This window comes from Neurospora tetraspora (genome assembly GCF_033439725.1).
Source record: "Neurospora tetraspora strain CBS 560.94 chromosome Unknown B0H65scaffold_11, whole genome shotgun sequence".
Taxonomy (NCBI): domain Eukaryota; kingdom Fungi; phylum Ascomycota; class Sordariomycetes; order Sordariales; family Sordariaceae; genus Neurospora; species Neurospora tetraspora.
Window position 1 is genome coordinate 295,064 of NW_026944393.1, and position 26,136 is coordinate 321,199.

Sequence of the window (26,136 nt, forward strand, 5' to 3'; positions counted from 1 at the left end):
TCAGTGAATGGGAAATGGTTACGTGTAACGACTCTGCACTCGTAAAATCAACATTTCAAGATTTTGGAGATTACGGAAAGATTTTGGAGATTACGAAAGATTTTGGAGATTACGAAAGAAGGCTTGGGCGCAACAATGATTGGCCAGTTTCCTTCTCCAAGCCACCATTTGCAGCTGAGCCGGCGAAATGTCTTGATTCATCCCATCGCATTTTCGCGTCACCGATATCGATATCTTTGATCCTACCTCGCACTTTCGTCTTGCCGGCCTCACGAAAACGGAGTCATTGTCAGAATACGGGTGAATGGGGATGATTGGGGATTCACCAGGTGAAGTTATTCCATGGACGCCAGGGATGGATTGGACCCCTCATCCACCCCTCCCTCGGTACGTACCTTTTGCCAAGGACAAGACCGTGCACAGGCCATTCTGCAGCTCTGTGCATTCAGACATTGCAGCCAAGAGGAAGTGAAGGAAGTCGCGGAGCTGAGCTGAGAAGTCGAGGAAGGAAAGGCTATCAGGCTGAGGGAAGAGCGCATCAAATTTGATGAAGGCAACGATGTTCTGGCATTCTGGAGTTGAGATATTTGTCGATTCCATCAACCCCAAATCGCAATTCTGCTTGCAAAGGGTCTGCGCGACAATGGCCCAAAATGCTACATCTGATCAGAGTACTTGGTGGTACCTCTTCGGCCGGTACCTCCTCTCTACCTTTGGCGATAGTGCATACAAGTCACTGCTGCTGTGGGTTTGCGTCTGAGCTAAAACAAGCAGCCTGCACTTTGTACTCCACCAGCCACCAAGAGCTCCTCCTCCTCGACAAATCCTAACCTCTTCCGTTCATTATCCTGTCAATTTCATGACCCGTCAGAAAAAGCTCCAACAGTTCTCCATGTCCGAGAGAAATATCACCATGTCAGTTTTCCATGAGCATCAAGCCCAACGGGAATGCCGGCCTGTCGGTAAACCAGGGCAGCCAACTCCCAACCTCCATCTCGATCCATCTCGAATCCGTTGTCAGACAATCACCAACCGGTCGCCCAAAAGCTTGGTGGTACGATGCACTCTCGCTACATGCAGTTCTTGCGTGTCACCATATCGACTATCGACTTTTATATGGACCTTCAACATGGCCGATACAACCCAAGCCACATCACATGCTAGACTATCACTCATCAACTATGTACGAGAACCCCAATCCAGCTACTTCTTACCTAGAGCCGGCTTCAAGCCGGACTTGATGTCGGGATCGCAGCTATGATACCGAATTTCAACGACAGAAGATCAGAGAGGTAGCCTTGTCACCACGGCACCGTTGAACACTTCAACTCGCTTCCCGTTCTACAAGCGCCACATCTCAAAGGGAGAGGTAGGTATACAAAACAAGACACGCACATCTGTCTACCAAACTGAAACAGAACGTACAACTCGGCTACCTCAAACCAGAGTACATACCCGAGTCCTCCTAGACCTGAGGATCAACTGCTCATGATCAGAATGAGAGGCGGCCCTGGACAAAGCGAGTTAAAAAATTTCCTCAGTGGTAATGGACGTCAGTAGGCGTTGAGTGACAAACTAGCATCACAGCCGAGTTCCTGGCCGATCTCATAGGGAAACAAATGGATGGTGATGTCCCGAAGTCGGTGACAACACCAGGGTTATGACAAAGTACCGGTACCATTACCGTCCAAGTGGAAAGTCAAAACGCTCATCTAACCCTACCCACGACTTTGGATCTTCCCCACGTCCAAGTCCCCACCAACCCTGGTCATTAATTCAGTGACTTTAAAATCTTCTCCGGTACACACGTCGACAAGGTCGACGATGTATAGTGATGTACATCTCAAGAGTCTCATACTGTATTAACATACACTTCCCCTTTCCCACGTAGGCCATCCCTCTTCCACCCCCAATCTACTGTAAAAGGCACCGACCGGCTCGTGTATCGATCCATGTCCATACCTTAAGCACACTACTAGCCAACCAGTTGATCAAGTATATTTGAGCCTCATCAACCTCACATCACAATACATATACCCTTTGCGTATAACCGCCAGTAGCCAAGCTCACCAACTATCTAGATCTTGATCCAGCTTTCCACCTTTACCATCCGTGCGCGTAGGGTACTACTACCTCTAGCGATAACATCTGCCATGCAATCAATGACCATTTCAACTCTCCGTGGCTAAACTGCGCATCAACAGTACTCACATTAACGCGCCGTACATATATAGGGTAGGGTTTTGCTTGACCAAGGTGGAGGAAACATGCATGCATTCAATTCAGCAACACGCCTGGACCCTGAGCAGCACCGAAGGACAAGAGGTAAATAGATAGATAGATGCACGAAAATGTAAGAAGGAGATGAGACGGAAAAAAAAAAAAAAAAAAAAAAAGACTACCTGAGAAAGAAAACAAAAACACAACAGAAAAAAAAAAGAGGGGGAGAAGGAAAACAGCGTGAATAAGGCAAAGAGAGAATCATGAAAATAGATACAAATCACTTCATCACCCAAAAAAAAAAATAAAAAAAAAATAAAAAAAAAAAAAAAGAAGGAGGAAAACAAATTCGTCGGGGAGAGTTGGAGCCTACAGACCTAGGAAGCCATGGAAGAGCATGATGAACTACCCATTAACTACCCATTGTCAGTTCAGCATTATAGCACCACCGCACATATGTAGACCTGGTGGCTCCGGAGACCCTTCCAATATCTACCTAGGTATCTATCTATCTATCTGCCCAGATCATTCATTCATTCATTCATTCATTCATGACTAACTGCCTGCAAATTAGTCCCTAGACTAGGTAACTAGGTAACTGGACCTCATCGTCATTTCCCTTGCGTGCACGGAAAAAAAGTGGTATGTAGAACCAACCAACCCAACCTCAGACAAGACTTGAGATGGATGACAAGGAACCAAGGAACTAGACCATGTATGTGGTGTTTGGTTTGTTGAAAGTACAAAAGATGGGGGGACTGGGAGGTAAGTAAGGTAAGTGTGCCGACAGACCGGGTAAGATGAACTCAAGTAGGTAGGTATCCAGCGGAAGAGGGTTGTGAAAAGATCAGATGTTTATGATCAATTACTGACTGACCTCATCGACACATCTTCTCCTGGCTTTTTGGCCCATCTACATACAGTATTGTTCTCATGAAGGACCAGGATACAGTTCGCGGTTTATGGTCATCACAATGATCACAAGCCATGGTTTTAAAAAGGATGCCATTTAGGTAACGAAGTCGATTCCTGCGCAGAGCAATAAATACTTGACGTATTGCTCTTAACTTCCTCATGCTGGATTGGATAGTGGTACATGATTTTTCTTGCGAGACTTCCTGCCAACAAGGCTCCAATTCGATTTTGACCAGTACATTTGTACCAACCAGGAGGGAGAAAACACACTCAATTCGCTCACCAGAAAAATGACACCCGAACCTCGACATGCAAAGATGGCGATAGTTTAGCCGATATACACCCAATTCCACAAAGGTATCAGCATCAACTCGAAAGACAACGAATCGCCACAAGGTCTCCGCTAATCAACATGCGAGATATCTTCACTCAAGAGCCCCAACACTTCAACAGAAACAAGCAATTCTATGTACTTTTCCGTTTCCCTATGTGAAACAGAACCCCCGGACGCCATAAAGCCAATTGCGATGCAAGCAGGAAAGACAACCCCAAAGCAAAAGCAAAAGCAAGATGCAACCGCCTACATATATGAAAGTCGATCTAAGTAATACAATCCTCTTTCCTCACTTCACCCGTCTCTGTTCCTCAACCCTTCTTCTGATCGTGATATGGGAGAATAGGGCACGACACCATATCCTCCATCCTTCTCCACTATTTGTCAAGACTTGGCCCTGGAGCCAGTGCAACTGATGTCAGAGGTACTTAGGTAGATGGCCGCTGAAAAACCTCTTGGTAACCCGCACAAATCCCGTATCGTGGAAAGCCCCGCCCGCCGCCTAGTAGGCAGAGTCACCAAGATCGGTAACAGCACCGTGAGAAGCGTCACCAACCAAGCGCGCATACTTGGCAAGAGCGCCGCGAGTAGGCTTCATGACCGGAGGCTTCCACTCCTTCTTGCGCTCATCCAGCACCTTCTGGATCTCCTCCTCACCCTCGACGCCTTCGACGGTCTTGATAATGTCGATACGGTTTCTAACCGCATCGATGGTGATCAAGTCACCGTCCTTAACCAAGGCAATCGGGCCACCAGTGGCCGCCTCAGGAACCACGTGACCAACGATGAAGCCGTGGGAAGCGCCAGAGTAACGACCATCAGTCACCAAGGCAACGTTGTTGAGGCCGGCGCCCATAATCGCGGCCGAAGCCTTCAGCTGCTCCGGCATACCAGGGCCACCCTTGGGACCCTCGTAGCGGACAATTAGGACCTGGTTGCCCTGCTCAACGGTGATCTCGGAGTTCTTCAGAGCCTTGTCGAGCTCAAACTCCTTGTTGAAGCACCTGGCCTTGCCGGTGAAAGAAAGGCCTTCCTTGCCCGTGATCTTGGCGACAGCACCACCAGGGGAGAAGTTGCCGTAAAGCACGCGAATGTGGCCCTGAGACTTGATGGGATCGCTCAAAGGACGGATGATCTTCTGATCGGGATCCAGGCTGGGCCAGTCGGCCACGTTCTCGGCAAGAGTCTTGCCCGTGATGGTAGGGATGTTGCCGTTAATATAGCCGGCAGCGATAAGCATCTTCAAGACGGCGGGGGTGCCACCGACCTTGTAGAGGTCCTCCATGTAGTAGCGACCGGAGGGAGCCATGTCGGCGAGGAAAGGTGTCTTGGCGCTCACGCGGTTAATGTCGTCCAGGGTCAGGTCGACATCGGCCGAGTTGGCCATCGCCAGGTAGTGAAGAACACCGTTGGTAGAACCACCGAGAATCATGGTCAAAACGAGGGCGTTCTCGAAAGACCCCTTAGTGAGGAGGTCACGGGGACGGATGTCCTTCTCCATGCAGATCTTGATATACTCTGCAGCCTTCTCGCACTCACGGAACTTCTCGGGCGAGGCGGCGGGGAAGGAAGAGGAGCCGGGGGCAGTGAGACCCATGGCCTCGATGGCGGTGGCCATGGTGTTGGCGGTGTACATGCCACCGCAAGCGCCGGCGCCGGGGCAGGCGTGCTGTTCGATGTCATCCATGACATCCGAAGGTGTGGCCTTGCTGTTGGGGCAAGCAGGCTTAAGGCGGCCATAAGTATAGGCACCGGAAGCCTCGTAGCAAGTCACGATGTTGATAGGGCGATCGAGAAGCTCGGAGTGACCGCCGCGCATGGTACCGCCGTAGATCATGACAAAGGGGCGGTTGTGACGAGCCGCGGCCATGATAACGCCGGGCATATTCTTGTCGCAGCCCGGGATGCTGATGTTGGCGTCATGGTGCTGGGCGCAGGTAACAGTCTCGATACTGTCGGCGATGATTTCGCGAGATTGGAGAGAGTATCTCATACCTAGTGGTAAGTTAGCGTCGATTTCATGGCATCGATCCTGACCAGGAGCAACTTACCCTCTCCGCCCATGGTGATACCATCGGAAACACCGATAGTGTTGAACTGCCAGGCGAGCATCTTCTCGCGCTCGACAGCCTTCTTGACCTTCTGGCCAAGATCGAGCAAGTGGGTGCTGTCACCATGTTAGTCCTCGATCTTCAGCCCATCTGACAAAAGATGTTACTCACTTGCAAGGGTTACCCTCCCACCAAACAGTCGCAATGCCCACATGGGGCGCCTTCTTCATCATGTCCTTGTTAGGGACACCAGCGCCGTACAACATGGCCTACATTTTGAACATCGGTATTAGTTATCCCGAGCTTTGCTTTGACACATCCCCGTATCCATGATCGTCATGTCAGGGGGTCCCGTCAATCCCCATGTTCGCCATGCAAATCTACCCCACACAATGCCCACAGCGAAGCTACCCCTCATGAACCACCTCCGCATCCCGTATAAGGAATAGGAATGACGAAGGATGAGCTCGGGATGCTTTGCCGAGCCCCAACCCGAGGTGTTGGGTGTGTGATTCGCTTAAGCGCGGCAGTGGGTGAAGCGGAAATGCCATGACATGAGAGTAACATCATGTGAAGAAGATGGGAAAACAGCGTACCTGAGCTCCGGGGAACTCATGCTCGCGGGTCAAGAAGTGAGACCAACGGTTGAGTTGGTCCGGGTTGCCAGGAGGCAGAGTGCGCCACTGAACGTACTCGCCCTCCTTGGGCATGTTGCGATCAGTGGAGGTGGCCTGACCGGCGGGCAGGCCATCGGGGGCGGCGGCCTTCTCCTGCTGGGAAGCCATCGTTCGTGATATCGGTCCGGAGTGGGCAGATATTAAGCCGTGTGTTTCGACCGAGTCGGTAGGCCGTCGACGACGTAAAAGCTTGTCCCTCTGTTGAAAAGAGGAAGCTCAAGCTGTTGCAGAGTCGAAGATGTTGAGGCAGAGAAAGAAGTATATCTGCTCGTCGGTGTTGCTTGTTTCGAGAAAAGGTTTCGGGGTAAAAGTGGCTTGGAGGAGGGCCTTTTATATAAAACTCCCTGGTCCAAAAATCCAGCTGGCCAGGCGGGTACGTATCGGAAAGTCGAGTGAATTGTCCTTCCAGATAATGGTACTTCGATGTGAATGGTAGTCCAAGTATGTGGTGAATGGCAATGGGAACGGAATTCCAGCCGTGGGAATTAGGATGATCTGCCGGCCCCGCGTTTCATCGAAACCTTTTTGCAAAGACGAGGAGGGGCTGGAAGTGAATGGACTTCACATGACGCCAGTCGGCCGGGTTTTGAAGGTTTATGTACGGGCAGCAACCACGGCGGGATTATAGAGGACGGAACGAGGGACATGGGAACAAAGCGTTGCTCTGTTATGACACATAGCACACGCAAACAGACACTTCACTTTGCGGAACATGCCACCAAGCACTTGCAAGGAGTGACATGGAGAGAATTGCCCATTGCTTGATGATCCGCACTCCCAAACCGCACGCCGGCTGAACTTATTGCTGGCTGGCAGTTCGATTTCCATTTGGTTACTTTTCAGTTGGGTTCATGTGGTTGTAGGTACCACGCAACGGTAAGACCACGGGTGCTAGGAACCAACCTCTGGGGCGAGGTGGAAACTTGGGATCGTTCTGTCAGGCCAATTCCCACAATTATAATTGGTCAAAACGGCTTCTGTGGAGGACCTCTCCAGTCTCCACCGTTAGGCGTGTGTGCTAGCGGTTCCATCCGGGATAGGGCAGGATTCGAGAAGACCACGGGTGAAGTCCGGTTACGGTCCGATAGAGAGGGACCTAAACTGCCCACTCCTGACCTCCAAAAAGCGGGAGGTGCTAATGCTGCAAGAAACATTGAGGGTCAAGAAATCCGGATCTTGTTAACCATGGCAGCAACTTGAAACTCATTCACTGGAATCCGGTGGCCGAAAGGTCGATCTTGCCGTGGGTTCAAACTTCAGGTACTTGGCCCAGGAAACGGAAACGGAAACGGAAACGGAAACGTGAATGGAATGAACGGAATCCTTGAACAGGAGGATATTGAAGGGACCAACAAACAATATGGAACCTACCGGATATGCGTTATCGACGGACGGCAGGCCACTCGGAACCTTCACACAGGACCAACAGTTGAGTGAAGGACACCAACCATCCGGACCTTTGGCTACTTTGGACGGCAGGCCTGCCAAGAGGACTGACTGCAGCTTCGAATTGTGGACCGTCATACACATGTTTGGAAGAAAACCGATAGAAGCCTTCTGGACGAGACACGGGAACAACAATCGACCAGATGGACGGAGTATATCCAGCAGAGTACCACCGTGTGGCCGTGGTTCGTTGTCCAAGACGGCCGGACTGGACCGAAACTTGGCGTTGCCTCGGCCCCGGACTGGGTCGGATAGCCAACCTGATTCCAAGGGATGGCCAGCCGGGGATATAAATGTCGATCCGGTTCGACGTGCTTCGTCTTTGGAGGGTTGTCATCCAAATGTCAAGATAAACTCCCGGTCTTTTGCCGGCGAAGAAAGCAGTTATTTGGGGCCACATGGCAGCGCATGCTAGCATGGCAGGAGGGAGATCTGGAGCTGCATCAGAAATGTCGTAATGATGGAAAGTTCGTAAACTGCCTGTGCTGGATGCAACTGTGGTGTATGCCGCTTATGCGGGTGTACCCGTCCGGCGTCCGAACGTTGGGTTACGCTGCGTGCAGTGTGTAGTCGTGCAACTACTTGTTGGCTGCTCCCGTCCACACCATCCATCGTCTCCCGTCCTTTGTTTGGTGACATGTGTGAGACGCCATGCCGTTGACTCGAACCGTCCAGGCCGTCAAGTGAGACCCGGAGACATATCCGTGTGAAACTGGTGGAATCTATGCGCTGGATACTGTGGTGCTGTACCCTGACCTGGAGCGGTGGTTGATATCAGGAGTTTCAGGACAACATCAGCCCATGTGATTTCCGGCCGGTGATGACGGCTTTCGCATGTCGTGTTCTGGCTGGAAAGCCTTTCTATACTTATTAGCTCGGATGGCTGATATTCCGAATCTTTTCTTCATTGGGCGATGGAGTTTTTGTGTTCGATATGAGGTCCCCGAATTGCAGGTGATGTCTTCGATGAACCTGCCTTTACTCGGGACATCAAAGGTTGAGGTTGAGGCATCGTCGCACAGAACCTCGTCCCGCGACCCGGAAAAGGGACTGTGTTACCCAAACCTCAATTTGGCAACAGCTGAAATGGACGGAAAGCCGGTCCTGCATAATTGCAACATCGCAACGTCGCAAGGATCTTTTGGTTCTTTGGGCAGGGAAACGTGAAGCCTGGCTGTTGGGCTTTCATCCTCGAGACGCCGCCGAGACGGCATACATTGCGAGATTGCCGGGCGGAATGGTGACACCAACGAGCCGCAGGTTTGAATCGAAATCATAAAGAGAAGAATGGGCGGACGGGAAGCATTACTCAGTTAGTTCCGGCTGGGGATTGATGTATTGGTGAAGTAGAAGATCGAGATGGAAATGTTGAAGAAGAGAAGACGAGGCGCTTGGGCTCAGAGCTTCTCGTTTTCGTTCTACCCCGCGCCCGTCGCCAACCAGAGCATTGACGAATATCGTACAGGAAAAATCGAACATGTTCATCGCCGGCAAGAGTGATCGTGTATTCTGTTCTTTCCTCGACAGAACTCAATACGGTGGTGACAACAGGAACTTCAATTTTGGCAGGTACGAAACAGCGAATTCGCCAGGGGTCAAATGGGAAGGTGATAACAATCACAACAGCCGGTGCGAAACTGTCGTTGCACTCGAACGGAAGAAGTGTTTGTAGAACGGACAAACTGTGTAGTTTGCGGGTTGCAGCGGCTTGTGGTATACACTGATGTGAAACTTGACATTTTTTTTCGGTATGTTGGGTTGATGATGAAAGCATCGGTGGCTCGCTGGTTGATGGTTGATTCCGTTGTTGGCGGACAAAACGTTTGAGAGTTGGAAGAGAAGACGGGACGCCGAGGTCGGAGCACCAGATGACGGGATTCCTAAATGCTTAGACCAGTCCTCGTCACCGGAGGGCCCCGGCTTCCCCAAATCGTTAACGAACAGTTTCCTTCTCCAGGACACCGTCGACGCGGAACACGACATGTTCTAAATATCTTTGCCAACAACGACGGAATTCACGATGACCTCTCTTTACCACGATCTCCCTTCATCCGAGTCCTGGACGCCGGCTATTGACGGTATCTGACGCCTGATAACGCACCACATCCGGGCCGTCTCTTCTGCATGGCAGTGCATAGCAGTGCATCGCAGCGCAGCACAGGGCAGGATGCAGGTTATCTCGGCCAACTGCAGTTTGACATTTAGCGAAGGATGTCTTCGGATCGTGGTTATAGCGATCAAGATTTGGAATGAGGGAAATGAAACGGGTGTTGGTGATGAAAATGTCTTCGCTTTTGCTTTCGTTTTGCTACGCAGTATGCACAACCGCCTTTCCGCCTTCCCAGCTTTGCCAACATACGCCAACCCATATCCCATCCATACCTGATATATGCCCATCGTAAACTGTGCCCTCAGCGTGAAAAGCTGGATTGAGCAGTCATATGAGTTTCCTTTCGTACAAGTGCCATAACATCTTCAAGTGTCATCCTTCATACCCGTCCCTTAGGTGCTATAACCCAAACTCCCTTACATCGTATCCCGTTCGTACAGATCCAACCACCCGTCTTCATCGGCAAGATGCTGTGAAAAGAAACGACAGTAGAGAAAAGAACAAAGGCCCACCATACATCCTAATCATAACCACTGAAACCAGAAAAGAGAACATCATTTTTACAAGACCAGGAAAGAAGAGTTCGATATCTTGTCCGGGGCAGAAGCCCAAGAAAGATTATCTACATGAGATATCATGCGCCAACCATGCCAAGAGAACACCTCTCCTCCTCCAACCTCCTCACCATCTCCCGCTCCCTCGGACTCCTGGGGTTAGCATCGATGCCTAGAATGGCACTTATCCTAGTCTTGTCAGGCTTGATTTGAGGGAGTGCATAGACTTGGTCATTGGGACTTCCAACAGGAGTGATGGGTGTCTGCGTGTTTCCTCCACGCCACGCCTGCTCCAATACCGTGGGGCTGACTCCGTTGCCATAGTCAGCAGCTACTGAGGCCCAGAAGGATGCCCGGTGTGCGTTGTAGACTGCAGAGAGTCGGCTCATATCGACCGGCTGGCTGGAAGAAAAGGGCACCGGGGTAGCTGCCAAAGTAGGCGGCGGTGGCAAGGCAGAGCAATCCAGACGAAGCGATCCATGAGAACTGGTCGGTGTGGAACGGTACCCAGAGGTGGCACTGTGAGGATGTAGGGATGACGTATAAGTGTGTGATGGTGCGGGAGATGTAGACCTGCTAGCAGAACCAGAGATCGCGGGCAAGCCCAGGCTCATTGCGGCTGGCTTGGGTAGAATAGCTGGCAGACGAGGTGATGTGGTGGCTGAGCTAGTCGCGGACATGATGCTGGGAAGCTGAATGGCATTCGGGCTGGTGGAACTGTAGGAGTATGTTGATCCTGCAGGCGATACCGAGCGGCTGGGGGCAGCATCAAGCTCGCGGGCCGGTGATGGAACCGCACCACGCATGGGAGGTGACCGGTTAGAGCCATGAGACGAGAGTGATGTTGTGCGCTTCCGGCGGTTGCTGCCATGGCTGAGCTGATGGAAGTGCAAGCGGCAGGCAAGCTCGGTCTTCTTCAAGTGGGCAGCGATGTGCTTGTAGGGCATCTTTTGCATGCGAGTTTGGATGAGATACGCTTCCTGTGAGATGTTAGAAATTGATGAAGCTTGACCAAAAGACAGCAGAACATACCTCCTCCTCGCTCCATGCCCGTCCACCACCAGTAGATGTTGTCTTCTTGGTCTTGGTAATACCGTAGTCACGGCGATCCATGGTTTCCGAAGTAGGGGCAAATGTGACGGGTGCCGTCATCACAGTCACGGTGGGAGACATGCCGTCTTGAGGTCGTGTCTCGGTTGTGTCTTATTTAATGTGGTACGATGTTCGCGCCTGGCGTTGTGTCCCAAGAAAGGAAGTTATGTCGAAAGGTCTGTTGCTGAATATGGGGCAGAACTCGCTGCTCCAAGAATCGAAGTTGTTCTCTTCCAAAATGGCACTGATCAAGCGAGATCGTCCTAGGGTACAACAACAGTTGGATTGTGTAGTAACTTGTCGTAGAAACGTCGGGTGTGAATGACTGTATAATGAACCAGCTTATACGGTCCAAGGAGTGAATGCCCTTTTCAATAAATGACAAAGTAAACAGCTGATATTGTTGATCGACAATAAGGAGTGACCCTGTTTAGCCTTGAGAGAAGAAGCGAAGGGAGAAGAAAGGGGGACACACACGCGGCAGCGTAGTAATAACAAGTAGAAGTGGTCCGGGGAGGAAGTATAAACAAGAAAAAAGAAAAGGCCTAGGAAGCCCATGGAGGGGGAGGGGGAAGGATAATAATGCCCACTATTTGTTGCATGATTCTCGGACACAGGAACATCCAGTAGCGCAGACCAGTGGGGCGCAAGCCACAGACTCTTAGCTTTGTTACAGATGTTTGGGGGATACCCTCGATGAGGCTTAAGGGGACAGGCAAGTCTAGACAAGACTGCGAGAGAAAGGTACCACCACGTCTGTGTCTCGAGAATGGAGTGTGATGTATCATGATGAGGGCGGCAGTGGAAACATGGGATGAACTTCATTCTGGAAAAGGAACGGAATCAGAGGTTGAACATTCCTGAGGTGATAAACCCAGCAGAACGTAGATGTGAAAGAGAGACGATGAAGTCAGTACATAGGCGTGTCATGATCCATCTCGACAATGGCTTTCTCCAGCCCAGATGGATCCTTGCCATCGAAGTCAGAAATGGACGTGCGCAAACCTAAATCTGGCAGACGACCATGTCAGACCCTTGCTGATGAGCGAAGCCTCAATGCATGGTAGTTGATCAGAGGGTCTGGGCCATGTCATGCGCAACGGCTGCGGAGTTGGTCGGAACGAAATCTCGTCACGATCATCACTGACACCGCGAGCTCCGTGGATTCGGACGGCACTCACACTAGTGGGCCAGCCTTGCCTCCCGACATCGCCGGTGATTGATCTGTTGGGATTTGGTATTAGTCTCATGAAGCGCTGACTCGGGAGACACAGAGGTGTGATTGCTTGGGGCCAGAATGCCAGAGTGCGGCACACCCATCTCACCCAGACCAGATGGTCGGTTGCCATCTGTTTGTTGGCCGGCTCCTCTGACCAGTCTGTCGGGTTTGGCCAATGACCTCGAGGCCCAATGTTTTCATCGACGGTTGTACTAGTGTTCACGTGATGGCAAGCGAAGCTGGTGATGGCGTTTCTGTTGAAAGAAGAGTTGAAACCGATGAGCAAGGGTTTCGCCCGGCAACAACACGGAATGGAACGTTGGAGAAACAATGGAGATGTGCACTCGCTCTGTCTGGGAAGACGATGAGACAGCTGGGTTCCTTCGATACCGAAGTTTTGGCTCTCCTGAGTCGCATCGAAGACGAAGCCCTGCTGTGGTCTGGACGTGTCCGAGGAAAGAAAGTGTCGAGTGTCTGACGTTTGAGCGGGATTCCCCTCATTGTTCTCTTCTGCCCTGTGTGTCACCAAACGATCCTGGTGCCTGTCATTCTTTGGTGATTGGCTCCTTCCCCTGAAAGTTTCGTGTTGAGGCTCTTGCCAGAGAAACCAAAAGATCCTGGCGTCTGTGTTGGCGTCTCCTGCCTTTGAAGTTTCCTCCCATGCATTAGACCAACAAAGCCAATCATCTCTGTCTGTTTCGCGTGTTTAGTTCTGGCGTCTGACATATTGAAACGTCCCTCAGTTTCCATCTCAGCCGGATCAATGGATGAGACTCGAATTTTTGGTTGTCGGTCTTGTCGATGAATCCGCTTGCTGGACTATGACCTTCAACCTCGATATTGAAGCTATCCAGTCACCTCTTTTCGGTATGCCTCATCCATCACTCATGTCTCTCTCCCTCCTCGATGTTACTGACCTGACAGGTCGAAGCCTTCACGTGTACGACTCGGGCGAAGGAGGGGATACTGTACCATCACCACGGAATCGTCGTCTTCCGGATCTGCCCCGCCTCCGGATTCTGTCCATGTTCTCATTGTCGAAACACGATCTTAATGCGAAGCTGTTAAACTTCCAGCCAATATCCCTGCTGTTTGGATGTTTCGTCGAGTGTTCTTGCCGCATCGTCAAAGGCTCCAATGGCTTCCGGTCAGAGTTGACGGGGATGGAGGCCCTTAAAACTCGCCAAAGCCCAGGCACGTATCACGCTATGCCCGATTAGGCTTCTGCCCCACCACACGATCTGTGGAGAACCCTGCAAGATGCCCCTCCTCACGGCCCACTCGAGACTTCGCTCTTCCCCTTCCACAACATCACCAACAACATCAACCGGACAAGCCCATCTGCCGCGAAACTGCGCCCCTCCAGACGAGAAACGGATGCTACCGAAACATCTTTAAGAAAAAACATTCGAAGATCGATCTAAAAACCGTCGCTTATCTGATATGCTACTACGAGACTCCAATGTCCAAGCCCCGTCTCTGCCACCCCCTCTGCCCTGCGACTCCAGGCCAGTCTGCGATGGCATCATATGACCAACTTAAATTTCTGTCTTGAATCCAAGACGTCAATTCCACCCGTCCCGTAAGAAGACATCGAGGGATGCTTCCCACAGACTGTTTTTCGGTCACAATGAACCCTCCCCGCTCCATGGACCCGACGCTCCCGAAATAGCACCGGTTGCCGCCGTGCGATGGCCGCTTTGGAGGCCAAACATGCATCTTATCATAAACCGAACCTCAGCTGCTAAGCGCCTCCACCTTACAGCCAAACAACGGACATCGAAAACCTCCAACAACATCACAATAGAAAAACTGCAAAACTTCAAAAAGGCACGTTTCGAGTAAACAGGCGTCCCAAGTATAAACACTCAGCAGCAGCATGCGACTGCAGTTTCGACGGTGGATCTGTTTCGCATCAACGGTTTGGACTTCAGCTCCCGTTCCCAGTTGACATGTGTTTGACTCGTTGCGCCAGCGCACTGTTTTGACAGCAGTGCTATGCAGAACATATCACTCTGCTGCCTTCCTTCAGCGCCTGCTGAAGTTTACTGATATCAACGACTGGCCATCTGGATCTAATCAGATCCGGAATTTTACAAATCGAATGGTGTCCTGATCGTCTATTCGACCTCATCGCATGCGGCTCTCGAGCAGGCGGTTAGAATATTCCTTCCACTGGCTGGTCGGCCAATAGCGCAAAGCCCCGGAGTTATCCGGCGCTCCCGACTGGTCAGTTTTGTAAATATCAACCTCCTTGCGCGCTTCCACCAAGCACTTTGATGGAGTCGTTACTGTCCATTCAGACGAGGTCAAGAGGAGAGAGGACGGACCGCAAAGACGGTCATCAACATGTGTTGGAGGCACATACACAATGTGAACAGCGGGCTGTAAAATCACAATAACACACAGCCAACATGACCCCGTCGCCATCCTCTTCCCTACACAAAATATCCTCCCGTCACTCTTTCTTGGCTTGACCTCTCAACTTTTCTTCTTCGTCTTCCTACTCTCGATGTTCTTGAGCCTCGATAAGACGTGCGTGTCCTTATGAACCCCAAGACCAGAAAAGCCCGGTATATGCCAGCGTGAACTTCAATATTTCAACAGCTGTTTCGACTTAGGGCGGCGTTCTCATTCAGCCATCAGGTCGAGAAACCGCCAATTTCGTGTCTGTACGTTCATCTCCACATGTTGCCGAGCACTTGGGAACAAAAAAAGTTAGTGGGGAGAGAAAACGAAAACCGGCACGCCGGAGCAAATACCTAACCCATTCAAGGTCAACATATCGATACCGATTCTCTACATATATAAACGAAAGCAAGTGTGATCGGTTTTAGCGGAATGAGAGTATTTCATTCACTGCTTGCCGCTCCTGCCGCTCCTGCCGCTCCAGCCTACCCCTTTCATACCCCGAACCCCAACGTGGCTACGTAGGAATAGTATGGTGCTTGTTACGCCCTGTCTTGTTCTTCTCTCACATGTTGTACAAGGTCGATACCACTGGTCGGATGCCAGTTGATGTGATAAAATGCAAGGAGGAAAGGAAAGTGAGTGAGGGGGCCTCTTCACTCAAAGCTCACCGGCTGTGTGTTCTCGTCTGTCAAAATACCAGGCAGTCTCTTCCCTACCTACGTTTTTCATGCTCTCCACCAACTACTTTCCCTTCCTTTCCAAATATCATTTTCCAAATATCATGTCGACCATCGATCGTGGTGTGTATGTAAGGTAAGGTAAGGCATAGCGCCCGTGGGCCGTGGTGACCACTAAGATACAAGAGCTAGTAGGGCATGCAAAAGATCATCAACGACGACAACTATCCTGGAGGTCGTCTTCATCCCGCGGGGCCACCCACCATAAGGTATAGTAGGCAATGACCGGGACTGGAGGTGTCCCAGCCACGATCGCAACCGCGGCGCGGTCTTACAATGTATGTAGCGCACACACATGCTACAAACCTACCTAAACCATGGATGGACTCATCTGGGTAGGGGGTGAGACTGAGGTGTGATGACCCAGAGTGTCCGTGAGTGGACAACCAACAAACAATCAGGGAACCATGCCTACCTAGTAGTCTAGTCTAGTCTAGTCTGTCCGACACTGTGGTTTAGACCTAAAAAGCCGTTCATTCAACGTATTCCTAGGTAAACAACAACCTCTTGGTTTAGAGATGAAGTGTTCCTGTGTACGCCGCCTGAGAGCGACTTGTGTGCAACTTTGCCTCGTTGATGTCTACTTCTAACTGCTTGTGTTCGATAGCTGCTTGTGTTCGATAGCTGCATGTGTGCGTGTGCGTGTGCGTGCGTGCGTGCGTGTGTGTGTGTGTGTGTGTGTGTGTTCACCGGAGGAGCAGCCGAAGAGGGAACGGTGATAGTATTGGTAGAAAATATCCGATCGAGAGGTGTAACGCCTGCGACTGCGTTGCCGTAACTATTCAGAAGGAATGACCCAGGTCCGTGCCTTGGATAAGTGACACATACATGTGCTTCAGTTTAGCTCTTCGGCTGCTTGGATATTTAAGGTAACGAGAAATGTTGGACGAGAAAAGTATGCCATTTCCGCAAGCTCCCCTATTCTAGGTACTTAACTTGTAGGTACCGTACCCATCGTTCGGACTGGTACAAAGGGCATGCATGGGAGGTAAGATAGGTATGATAAAGATCTCGGGTCCGTCGTGAATGTTGGAGAATGGCGGGAAGAGGTAAGGTAGGTAGAGCTAGGAGGAGGTGAAGATGGAGGGAGGGCATGGAGGCTCTGCTCCCATCACCCCCAAGCCAAGCTCGGGACACGCTTTCCACGATATCTTCCCAGATGCCGCCGGACCAGTCGGCTCAGATAACGAAAGGTTGTTCGTCACCGCGTTGTCGTGTGACTCAACTCGTGTAACCACACCTCCCTCGCTTCTTTTCCCGCCCTCCGTCATATCACCTTGTTCGTATCCCAATCCGGCTATCCGCGATGACGGGAGTATCCCTAACGTGCTGGTCATCCTTATCCCCATCCTGTTGGTTAGGTGGATTGGATCTTGCCTTACCGTCATGCCCTGATGTCAAGGTGGAGAGTAACTGTTTCCGATATGGCCGACGCAAAGCCCGGCAAGAAGTTGAGAACAGGTGCTCTCTGTGAAGCGTGTGCAAAGGTGTGTAGACATGTTTTGACATGACAGTAAACATCAATCTTTTTGCGCAAGAAAAAAACATACTACACAAAAACATGGATTAAACCTTCCCTTCCCTCCCTCCCTACACTACGTAACCATATATAGACAAGCAAAAGCAAGATTTGGTATCGACAATCGCCTGCCTGCCTGCTGTTTCCTCCGCACGCCCATTCATGATCCTGTATACAAGTGGAAAACATGTAAAGAAACCGTTTCCATCCATCCAATCCACCCTTCTCCTCTGCACTACATATGTGCCGTTTTTTTCGTCATCATATACACATTCTCCCGCAACCACCTGCCACTCCTGAAAAAGAGTCCAAGTGTCTGGAACTTGACGTCAAGTTAAGACGTCGCGGCAAACAACCCGCGCTGAGGATGCGACGTTCAGTCGCTGTCGGTGTGGCCGCTTCAGGAGCTCCTAGGTGTCGCAACCCTCAAAATCAAGGACTACCCCATCTAAGGACTAGCCCAACCACCCGCAACATCCACCCACTCGGCCAAGCAAGAACCATCCTTGCCCTCGACATCGACGATATCCGTGTCGCACCTGCAGCGGCATCCAACGCCGTTCTCCTTGGGGGTATCGTAGTCATCCCAGTACTTGTCCTCCTCGATGCGCTTCTTCTCGTCCACCGTGGTCTTCTCGAGGTAGGGCTCGCGGGGCAGCTGGCGGGCGGGCGCGTTGGCGGGGCAGTGCTGGATGGTGGTGTGGCGGTAGCCGAAGTCGCGGAAGTAGTGGATGTCGCGGGGGCCCAAGAGGGCGCCGGCGGCGAGGGAGTGAATCGGGGCATCACCCCACTGTGGTGTTGTTAGCGGCTGAACTGGGAAAATGGGTTATAAGAGGAAAACCATACACGCTCCATCCAAAAGCCACCACTGTGATCCATCATCTGGAAGAAATCCTCGTACGCCTTGGACCGGAAGAAATCCAAGCGGGCAATCTCGAAGTTGGACCAGAAATGGCACATGTTGTACTTCTCGCCCTCCATAGCTTCGGGGTCGATCTCGGGGAGCTTGTGGGCGTCAGGCTCGGAGCGCAGAATCTCCTCGGGAAGACCAGGCTCGGGGGCTTCGGGCTTCTTCTCGGGCTGGGGCTCGACAAACATCTCCCACAGACCCTGCGAGGTAATGTTGTTGAGGCGCTTGTAAGCGGAGGCGTAGCGGAAGATGTTGGGGACGGTCTCGCGCAGTTCCTTGACCGCGATGGTGAAGCCGTAGGTCTTGTTGTTCTCGATCATCTTGAGGAAGGGGTCACTGGGGGTGGTACTATGTTAGTGGGATGCGCTCAGATGGAAAGCGAGGAGTGGAAGGACGTACTAGGTGATGTCGCAGAAGTACTTGATCTCGGGCTCCAAGCGCCAGTACCACTCGTACTTCTGGAGGAGCTCGTGCTTGTAGAAGAAACTGTGCTGTGTTAGCAGATGTAGCTTGCTTACAACCCGAATCGCAGCACATACCCAGAGTAGAATCTGCACATGGAGTGGTAACTTTCCATGCCACCGTACATGACAGCGGCGTCACCCTGCTTGGCGATACCCTCCTTCGCGACCTTGGGGTCGACCCAGTCAGGGAATCCCCACATGTCCGGGCCAACCTTGCCGAACTCGACGGGAGCAGAGGTGTAGTTCTTGACGGTGTCCTTGAAGGTGTCGTCGAAGTCGCCATCGTTCAGGAAGACGTAGGGGTAGTGGTACCAGCGGTTGAAGTGGCGCTCGATGGACTTGATGGACTGGATGACACCGTCCAGCTCCTTGTTTCTCGCGAGGACGACGAAGGCGCCATTGGCGCGAGGCTTGCTGGTGTCGGGCTCGAGGCAGCCGGTGACGAAGACCTTGTCATACTTTTCGCTGATTTTCCTGTGGAGGGGAAAGAGAAGTTGTTAGCGCATTGTTGTTGGAGACCAAAGGCGGTGAGGGAGCTATATGTACCTGATGTTGGGAGGGGCACCGGCGGGCATCAAAATACGGCCGGGGGAGCTTGGGTGCCTGACGAACAGGACGAGGATGAGGATGACGACGATGCAGGGGAAGAGGATGACGACGCCCAGAGGCACGGATATGCTCGAGTTGCCTCGTAACCTGAGGGGTCTCTTAAGATACTGAAGGCGCTGTGCCAGTGTCCTCCGTGGCTTGTCCTTTTCGCCCTGGCCGAGGGGAAGCTGGGGCGGTCTGCCGCCGGGGAGGAGCCCCCCGAGCTGACGGAGGAGGTCCATGGTGAAGGCGGTGTATGGCGCTGCCGGAGCCGAGAGAGAACGACGATGGCGAGGTGGTGTTATCGCTCTCGCAGTCGGGTTGTGTGTGTATTAGGAGTTATGGGTGGTGTTTCGGTATAGATGTCGTCGGTCGGCCGCCACGTTTATATGTCGTGATGTGTCCGCCGGGTGTGTGTCGTGTATGTGTCGATATCGACGTGGGATTCGCGATTGGGGGGAAATCCAACCGACCTCGTCGTGATAAAAGGGGCTTCCGTCAGCACCCGATTAAACAGAAAATAATCAAGAAGAAAAGAAACAGAAAATCTAATCAGAGAGTTCTCCTCCAAACTCTGCTCTACCTGTATCGCGACATGCAGCAGATGCAAAAAGCAATCAAAGGCGAGAAGCGAGTGGCAGGGGAGAGAATAGTTTCCCCTTGTCGTTCAGGTGTTTCGGTGTTTGTCGATTGGAGAGATCCACTGGACGATGGGGACGCGTCCGGGTCCACAAGAGGTCTGGTCTGGCTTGCTGGTCTGGGCCGGGGCCGCCAGGCTGGGGCTGTCGTTGAGGACTGGGGCCTCACTGGGGGGCAAGGCTGGGCACTGGAGACGGGCCCGATTCTCCCCACGTTACCTATCGTCGAGGTGTCGTGTTGATATTAGAGGAAGGCTGATGTGCGCGTAGGAGTTTTCAAGGCGATGGGACGTATTACGATGGCATCAATGACAGAAAGACACAAGAAACACAGAACAGGACAGTCAGAGTTGCAAAAGCGAACAAGACTCGCCAGAAATCTGGAGAAACATGGAATTCTCCATCCCCAGACCCGACCCCGTTGACCCCAAAAGTCTGGCCTCTCCATCATTCCAGGGGACTTTCAGCGCTGGCGTGGCGCCGCCCCTGCAATTGCCCGCTGGAAATATTGTTAGCGTTGAACCCTGAAGCTTCGTCCCCGACTCCCGCTGTTCTGGGCGGGCTGCAGGTGTCAGGAACAACACACCCGACCTGCAATGCCAGCAGTCCACCAGCTGCAGGGTCCCCTTCGTCCCAACATTTCGCATTGATAAGGCAGCCGTCTGCCAGCTGGTCGCTTATCTTCAACACATTGCCTCTCTCCCAAAATAACATTCCCGTTGATGCAACATGATTGGCGATGGTCCTCTCGGTTGCCCCTTTTCCCTGCTTACAAAACCCCACTCGCGGAAAAGGGGCAAAAATTCCCAAGGATCAACTGAAACTTGGTGTCAATGATCCAAACAAATTTTGGCGACGGGCAGAAGTCTCTCGTCAGGCTCGAGCGCGCTGAAACAGGATGACGACGGCGATGGTTGAGATCCGATGCTTTTCCGATGTCAACACACGGACGCTGAACCGGGGATGCCGTGGCTTCCAGTTGCTTTGCTTGGAGGTTCGAGAGTCCAATTGAGTTCCCGTCCCGGCAGGCAGTGAGCTTGCGGTGCACTGACCACCAGCTGTCTCCAACCGCCAAGCCAAAGTTGGGCCTGGCAAGGGGACGACGAGAGGACAAGTACCTCGACACCATCCGCGATGATCAGGCGATGATAGCCCAGGCAGTTGAATCGCTACAGGTATATGGCAAATGAGTACCACATTGGCCCTCCATCTATTAGTTATATGAGTATTTTTTATATATCCCGGAGTGATCAAGGTCGACACAGGAGTGAGTGTCTTGGCAGCCCACCTACCCGGTACATTGTTCTTATCTCGCAATGTCAAGGCCAAAACATCACTGCCTGTTGTTGTGATGAAGAAAGTCATCTTTTTTGCTCGAACACCCGTAATCAGCTCCCTATTGACAACTATGACGTGTTGGTTGGGAAGGTGCATTCATTTGTCATCAGCCCTAGGGTATGAAAATCGAACATCACGGGTGCTCCTTCCCATCGTAAAGCGAACAGTTAATCAAGACTCGGACAATGTTCTTTTCCTTTTCACCGTTTCGCTGTCTCTCTACCAGCAACCTTCCAATTTCCAACATCAAGTTCCTGACACGACTTGCCGACATACCCACCAACCCTCGCATTTCGTGATCACGAAAACTTGAAAGACACCGAAAGGCTGCGGCTACACCACAGTCATGACGAACAAAAAGCGTCAAGTAAGAGTTTCGTTGAGTTTGAAGAGAGAAAAAATCATGGCCCGCACCCGAGTTGAACCGGTCGTAACTTCGATACTGACGTTAAGCCGCCCAGTCCGCCCTGCCTCCCAAAAGCCGATAGTCACCCGGCGACTCACCTAGGACCCGATACCCTCTGGCCGCTGCGACTAATCTCGGTCCTGTAACACTCCAAAGGCCGACAAGTTCTCGGATGGGAAACTGAGAGGACCGGTATATTTTCTAGGCAGGCCATGAGACTGTGGCTTCGATACTGGGCATCACTGGGAGGTAGTCTTCAAGTGCTGTCCCGAGTTTGTGTTTACCCCTGTGGCAAGGTCCATGTCTGCTCTGACCATCTTTTTCCAGAAAGTCAAAGGTGTTAAGGCGGCGATTCCAGACAGCCGGTTCGAAATCCGACACAATGATCGGTCCAACCCGGCAAAGAGGAACGCTGGGCTGCCGAATGCTCGCGTAATCAAGTGCATCAATTGGCATGATATCGCCTCCCTTTTCGGGCATATCCGGCAAGTGCTGTAACGCGAGTCCAGAAGAAAGAAAAAAGAAACTTTGATGACTGCGGCTTTCCTCGCCATGTTGCCGGCATCCTTAAAGTACAAATGGACAGAAAAGTTATTACCACTTCTTGCAGCGGACTACAATATAAATATGCAGGTGCCTACATTTATGTCCCATGTTGGTGGCTACACCAGACACCACTTTGCCTTCGGTACAGCGCTGCATGATGCATCTGCATCAACCCCTCCGCCGCAAGGTGCAGCCCGAGATGGAGTGGAAATGGGACAGTGGTGCAGGTTAAGGTTCCAGGTTCTTCGATTCGAATCTGACTCTTCCCTACTCCCACCTTCACTTGTTGGGATACCATCACCTTGACACCACGCCGCTTTCAGAGACAGCTCCTCACAAGTCCAAGACAACGTTCGACAGACACAGACACAAACTTCAGATACACCACTCAAACCCAGTTCATCGAAGCCTATAGCGACACAAAATGGACAGGAATGTTACCAATCCGACTGTCGCAACAAGCTCTGGTTCAACAACCGGTCCAAGTAAGCGGTTTGGCTCTTCGCTAACCAACTGGAAATCCAGCCATCCAGTAACACCTCCTCCACGCGATTATCAAAACAAACAAGTCTTCCGAAAGAAACCGATCGACTCTTGGGACTTCCAACGCCCATGCGGAGTCCAACCACCGGCAGCCGAAGCAGACATCTCGACAGTATACCTGAATGCCAAGAGGAAGCTCGAAGCCAGATCTCCGTATGAGCGACCGAGGAAAGCTAGGAAACGGAACAAGCATCAGTCGATCTTCTCGACCAGGCTTTCCGACAAGGAAGATATCGAAGATTCAAATACGACGAACGGGGTGTGGTACGAGAGAGAGCTAGACAGAAATCTGAGGCAATGGGCACAAGAAGCTGCGGCACTTAATTCTTGGGATGACCCCTTTGTTGACACTCCTCCTCCGAGTCCGTACAGCGAAGCTGGAGAGAGTGTTACCAAGTCAGCCACGGAGATGGAGGTTGTGGAAGACACCGATACCGACACCAGGGAGGAGACGCATAGCACCCGCAAAGAAACATGCGCAAGATTGGAGGAAATGGAGGAAAAGATTGCGCGTCTACAGAATAGCTCGAGGAGGATGACTCGTGCTCAGTCTCAAGAACTCGCCCGTCTTTCCGAAGAGTACTCCTGTCTTTGCGCGGAGTTCTTCCATATTCCCCAAGATCTCTCTCCCTCGAGCGCACTGCCACAGTCGATCGACGACGACATGGACATCGATGCGGGTCAAGACACGACTGCCCATCATCCTCGTTCTGAGTCCCTTCACTCCTCAGACCCCTTGGCAGTGGAGGTACCCAATAGCGATAACCATAGCAGCCTCAACACCAGCTTCAACAGCGACAGCACCAGCACCAGCCCCAGAGATCCTGCCATACCCCTCCGCACCCTGCAAGACTTCGAAGGATACCACCAGTACCTGAAAATCGAGTTCGGACGCACAAAAGCCCCAGTGTACCAAGATGCGCCAAAAGTACACAGACAAGTAAGGGAAGAAAAGCTGTTCCTTCTGCTCGCGAACAAGAAGAGACGGGTGAAGAAGTACTGGGATGCGCTGTCGCAGCGGTCGGGGGAGATGGGCTCGGAGAGGTACACTAGGCTTGCGTCGAGGAGTCCTAGTGATAGTGCTCCGGGATTTTATGAGAAGTGGTGAGGGGCTATGGAAGTCTGAGCTGAATGGTGGAAGGAACGCTCCAAACACAAGAGCATCATGTGTGGGATGGACATGGAAGGTATCATGTGCCACGCAACGATAGCCGGGACACCTATTTGTGAGGAGGGCTTGGAAGGTACTTAGTTGGATTATCGGGGTGTTTGATGTATCACGCGATTCAAAAGATGCAATTGGTTGCGAAGATACCCACCTCTACACTAGGAATAGCCAGCGCTAGAAGTCACACGACAACTATGATACCAACATTGCAGGGAACAGTTCAAGAACAAGAGAGGAACACCATTGATAGACGGTGATAGTTGAAATGGCACATACATGTAGAAAACATGAATATCAAACACAAACACGCAAAAAGCGTGACGATATGGATCTTCCAGCACATTCAATGCTCTCCCTGTTCAAGTATATAAATCGCCGTGTTACATTCATGCTGGGAGGTTGCCAGTGGAGGTAGTTGAAAAGGAGGAATGCCATCCAGCAACTGCCAATGGATTCAAGGTTACGATGATAGATCGCAAGCACAGTTCTTTACAACAGTGTAGAGGTAGAGTTCCACCATCCACCATCTTCTCACCGAAAACACCTATCTACCTATCTACGTCTCCTCTTTCCTCGTCACTGTCACAATCCCGTCAAATTCCAACCTGCATCGTGTGTTACCATGGAGCATCATCATCACGCCGTAGATGGTATGGGTTTTATATTATCGCACCTTGCCTTCCATCAACCCGGAGAAATGGAGGAAATGTGGTAGCAGTATATAGGTAGCATCCCAAAATAATACATGCGCCCTTATAGACAATGAACTTTTCTTCTTCTACCTACCTTCAAACATCCGGCTTGGTTGCTCCCACTTTTTACATACCTTACCTGATGGTTCATCTCCATGCCGAATGATTCCCATCATCCAACCGAAACATCCAGGCGGCCGGCGCGGGGTACGGCTTTCCTTCCCCAGAATCACGGCATACTGAATCATCAAGGCAACCATGGGGTTGATGTCATCGTCCTGGACCCGAGCGACTTCGCACGCAACATAATGTACCTACAAAGCTCACTACCTCTATCTACCTAGGGGCAATTTGACCCGCCTGCCTGCATTGCTGGCGTACAAGATTTGATGCCGGTTACGACACCGAACAGACCACCACCATCACCGTCGGAGGCACGGGCACCACAATTCAGGTTACTGGCACGAAGGTCACCATTCCGGCGAGCTTCGGCCGCCGCCCCAAGACCGAGATGGGCAACAACATGAAGTCCAAGATGGACAACAGCAAGACGGGCAACAAGGCCCAGAAGAACGGTACGCTACCTTAAGCAAAATCCACTTTCTCATGTCATCCGTGCTTTTGAGTCCCAAAGGCAAAACCTACCTAAGCTAACCAGTACTGGAGATTATAAATTCAGGGTCGAAATTCGAAGACGCAGGTTTCACGCATTCTACTACCAGTAGATGCAAGTGAAGTCTACTCCGTACGGATGGCAGCCATTCACTGGGCATCAGGATAGCGAAGATGAAAACCTTGTATAAAGGTTTTTGGAATAGCCGCACAGGTTTGAACTGCAGTACTAGAGGTATAAAAGTTCTTCATTCTCCGCTGGAACTCGACTTTCTTCTTCCATTTCTCTTCAGTTGTCAGCATCGAACTTGGTCATCAAACCCACCTATCGAAGAACTTCGAAGCAACATTCCCTCGCCGTACCTCAACGGATCATCATCGACAAAGATTGCTCATAAGCCTAAACATATTACCATCACACAAGACAGGAACATGTCGAACAACAAGAGCGTCGTCAGCACCTCCGAGAACACCGTCCGCCGCAACATGGACCCCTACAAGCACCTCGACAAATTGGCCAAGAGCATTGAAAACAAGAGCCAACACAAGCCCAACAACTCCGCTAATGCCGACAAGACTCTGATCGACTTCGGGAAGGGCGAATACACCACTCTCACCAACGGCGACACAACCATCACCTACACCAAGGAATACGGCTGGCCCATGGCCTACGTCACCTCCACTTCCGCCCAGGTTGTCACCATCCCGGCGAGCTTTGGACGCGGCAATCCCAAGACGGACAAGTCCGTGAAGAAGAGTACCTAGGTAAGCAAATCTCTTCCTTCTTCGCCCTTACCCCGTCGGTCGGTCCATCCCAAAGGTACCTTACCTTATCCAAAGGCAAAACCAAAGCTGACTTGTCCCTTTTTTTAACTCTAGACACAACAACCAAGAAGACGGTGAAGGAAGGAAGGAAGGAAGGAGGGATTAGATCTTAGTACTAGC

At 51.5% G+C, this 26,136-nt stretch overlaps 5 protein-coding genes across 5 annotated transcripts; 1 reads left to right on the plus strand and 4 right to left on the minus strand.

Moving 5' to 3' along the window:
* Nucleotides 1-3,708: 3,708 nt before the first annotated feature.
* B0H65DRAFT_80657 (dihydroxy-acid/6-phosphogluconate dehydratase) lies at nucleotides 3,709-6,548 on the minus strand. The gene is made up of 4 exons (XM_062831443.1): nucleotides 6,117-6,548; nucleotides 5,692-5,789; nucleotides 5,521-5,636; nucleotides 3,709-5,464 (listed from the first exon to the last, which is right to left on the minus strand). Exons 1-4 carry the CDS (start codon nucleotides 6,303-6,305, stop codon nucleotides 3,972-3,974), a joined length of 1,896 nt encoding a protein of 631 aa, XP_062676508.1. The 5' UTR covers nucleotides 6,306-6,548; the 3' UTR covers nucleotides 3,709-3,971.
* Nucleotides 6,549-9,902: 3,354 nt separating this feature from the next.
* Nucleotides 9,903-11,610, minus strand: B0H65DRAFT_80690 (uncharacterized protein). The gene is made up of 2 exons (XM_062831444.1): nucleotides 11,340-11,610; nucleotides 9,903-11,287 (listed from the first exon to the last, which is right to left on the minus strand). The coding sequence occupies exons 1-2, from the start codon at nucleotides 11,478-11,480 to the stop codon at nucleotides 10,388-10,390; spliced, it is 1,041 nt and encodes a 346-aa protein (XP_062676509.1). The 5' UTR covers nucleotides 11,481-11,610; the 3' UTR covers nucleotides 9,903-10,387.
* Nucleotides 11,611-17,428: 5,818 nt separating this feature from the next.
* Nucleotides 17,429-19,656, minus strand: B0H65DRAFT_80759 (nucleotide-diphospho-sugar transferase). Its single transcript, XM_062831445.1, has 5 exons — nucleotides 19,207-19,656; nucleotides 18,736-19,134; nucleotides 18,596-18,682; nucleotides 18,133-18,532; nucleotides 17,429-18,076 (listed from the first exon to the last, which is right to left on the minus strand). The coding sequence occupies exons 1-5, from the start codon at nucleotides 19,488-19,490 to the stop codon at nucleotides 17,735-17,737; spliced, it is 1,512 nt and encodes a 503-aa protein (XP_062676510.1). The 5' UTR covers nucleotides 19,491-19,656; the 3' UTR covers nucleotides 17,429-17,734.
* A 1,927-nt stretch (nucleotides 19,657-21,583) lies between these two features.
* B0H65DRAFT_481622 (uncharacterized protein) lies at nucleotides 21,584-22,406 on the minus strand. Its single transcript, XM_062827635.1, has one exon. It carries the CDS (start codon nucleotides 22,182-22,184, stop codon nucleotides 21,870-21,872), a length of 315 nt encoding a protein of 104 aa, XP_062676511.1. The 5' UTR covers nucleotides 22,185-22,406; the 3' UTR covers nucleotides 21,584-21,869.
* Nucleotides 22,407-22,422: 16 nt separating this feature from the next.
* B0H65DRAFT_592994 (uncharacterized protein) lies at nucleotides 22,423-25,956 on the plus strand (the record flags this gene model as incomplete). The annotated part of the gene is made up of 3 exons (XM_062831139.1): nucleotides 22,423-23,763; nucleotides 24,964-25,154; nucleotides 25,526-25,956. The coding sequence occupies exons 1-3, from the start codon at nucleotides 22,601-22,603 to the stop codon at nucleotides 25,954-25,956; spliced, it is 1,785 nt and encodes a 594-aa protein (XP_062676512.1). The 5' UTR covers nucleotides 22,423-22,600.
* Nucleotides 25,957-26,136: the final 180 nt, after the last annotated feature.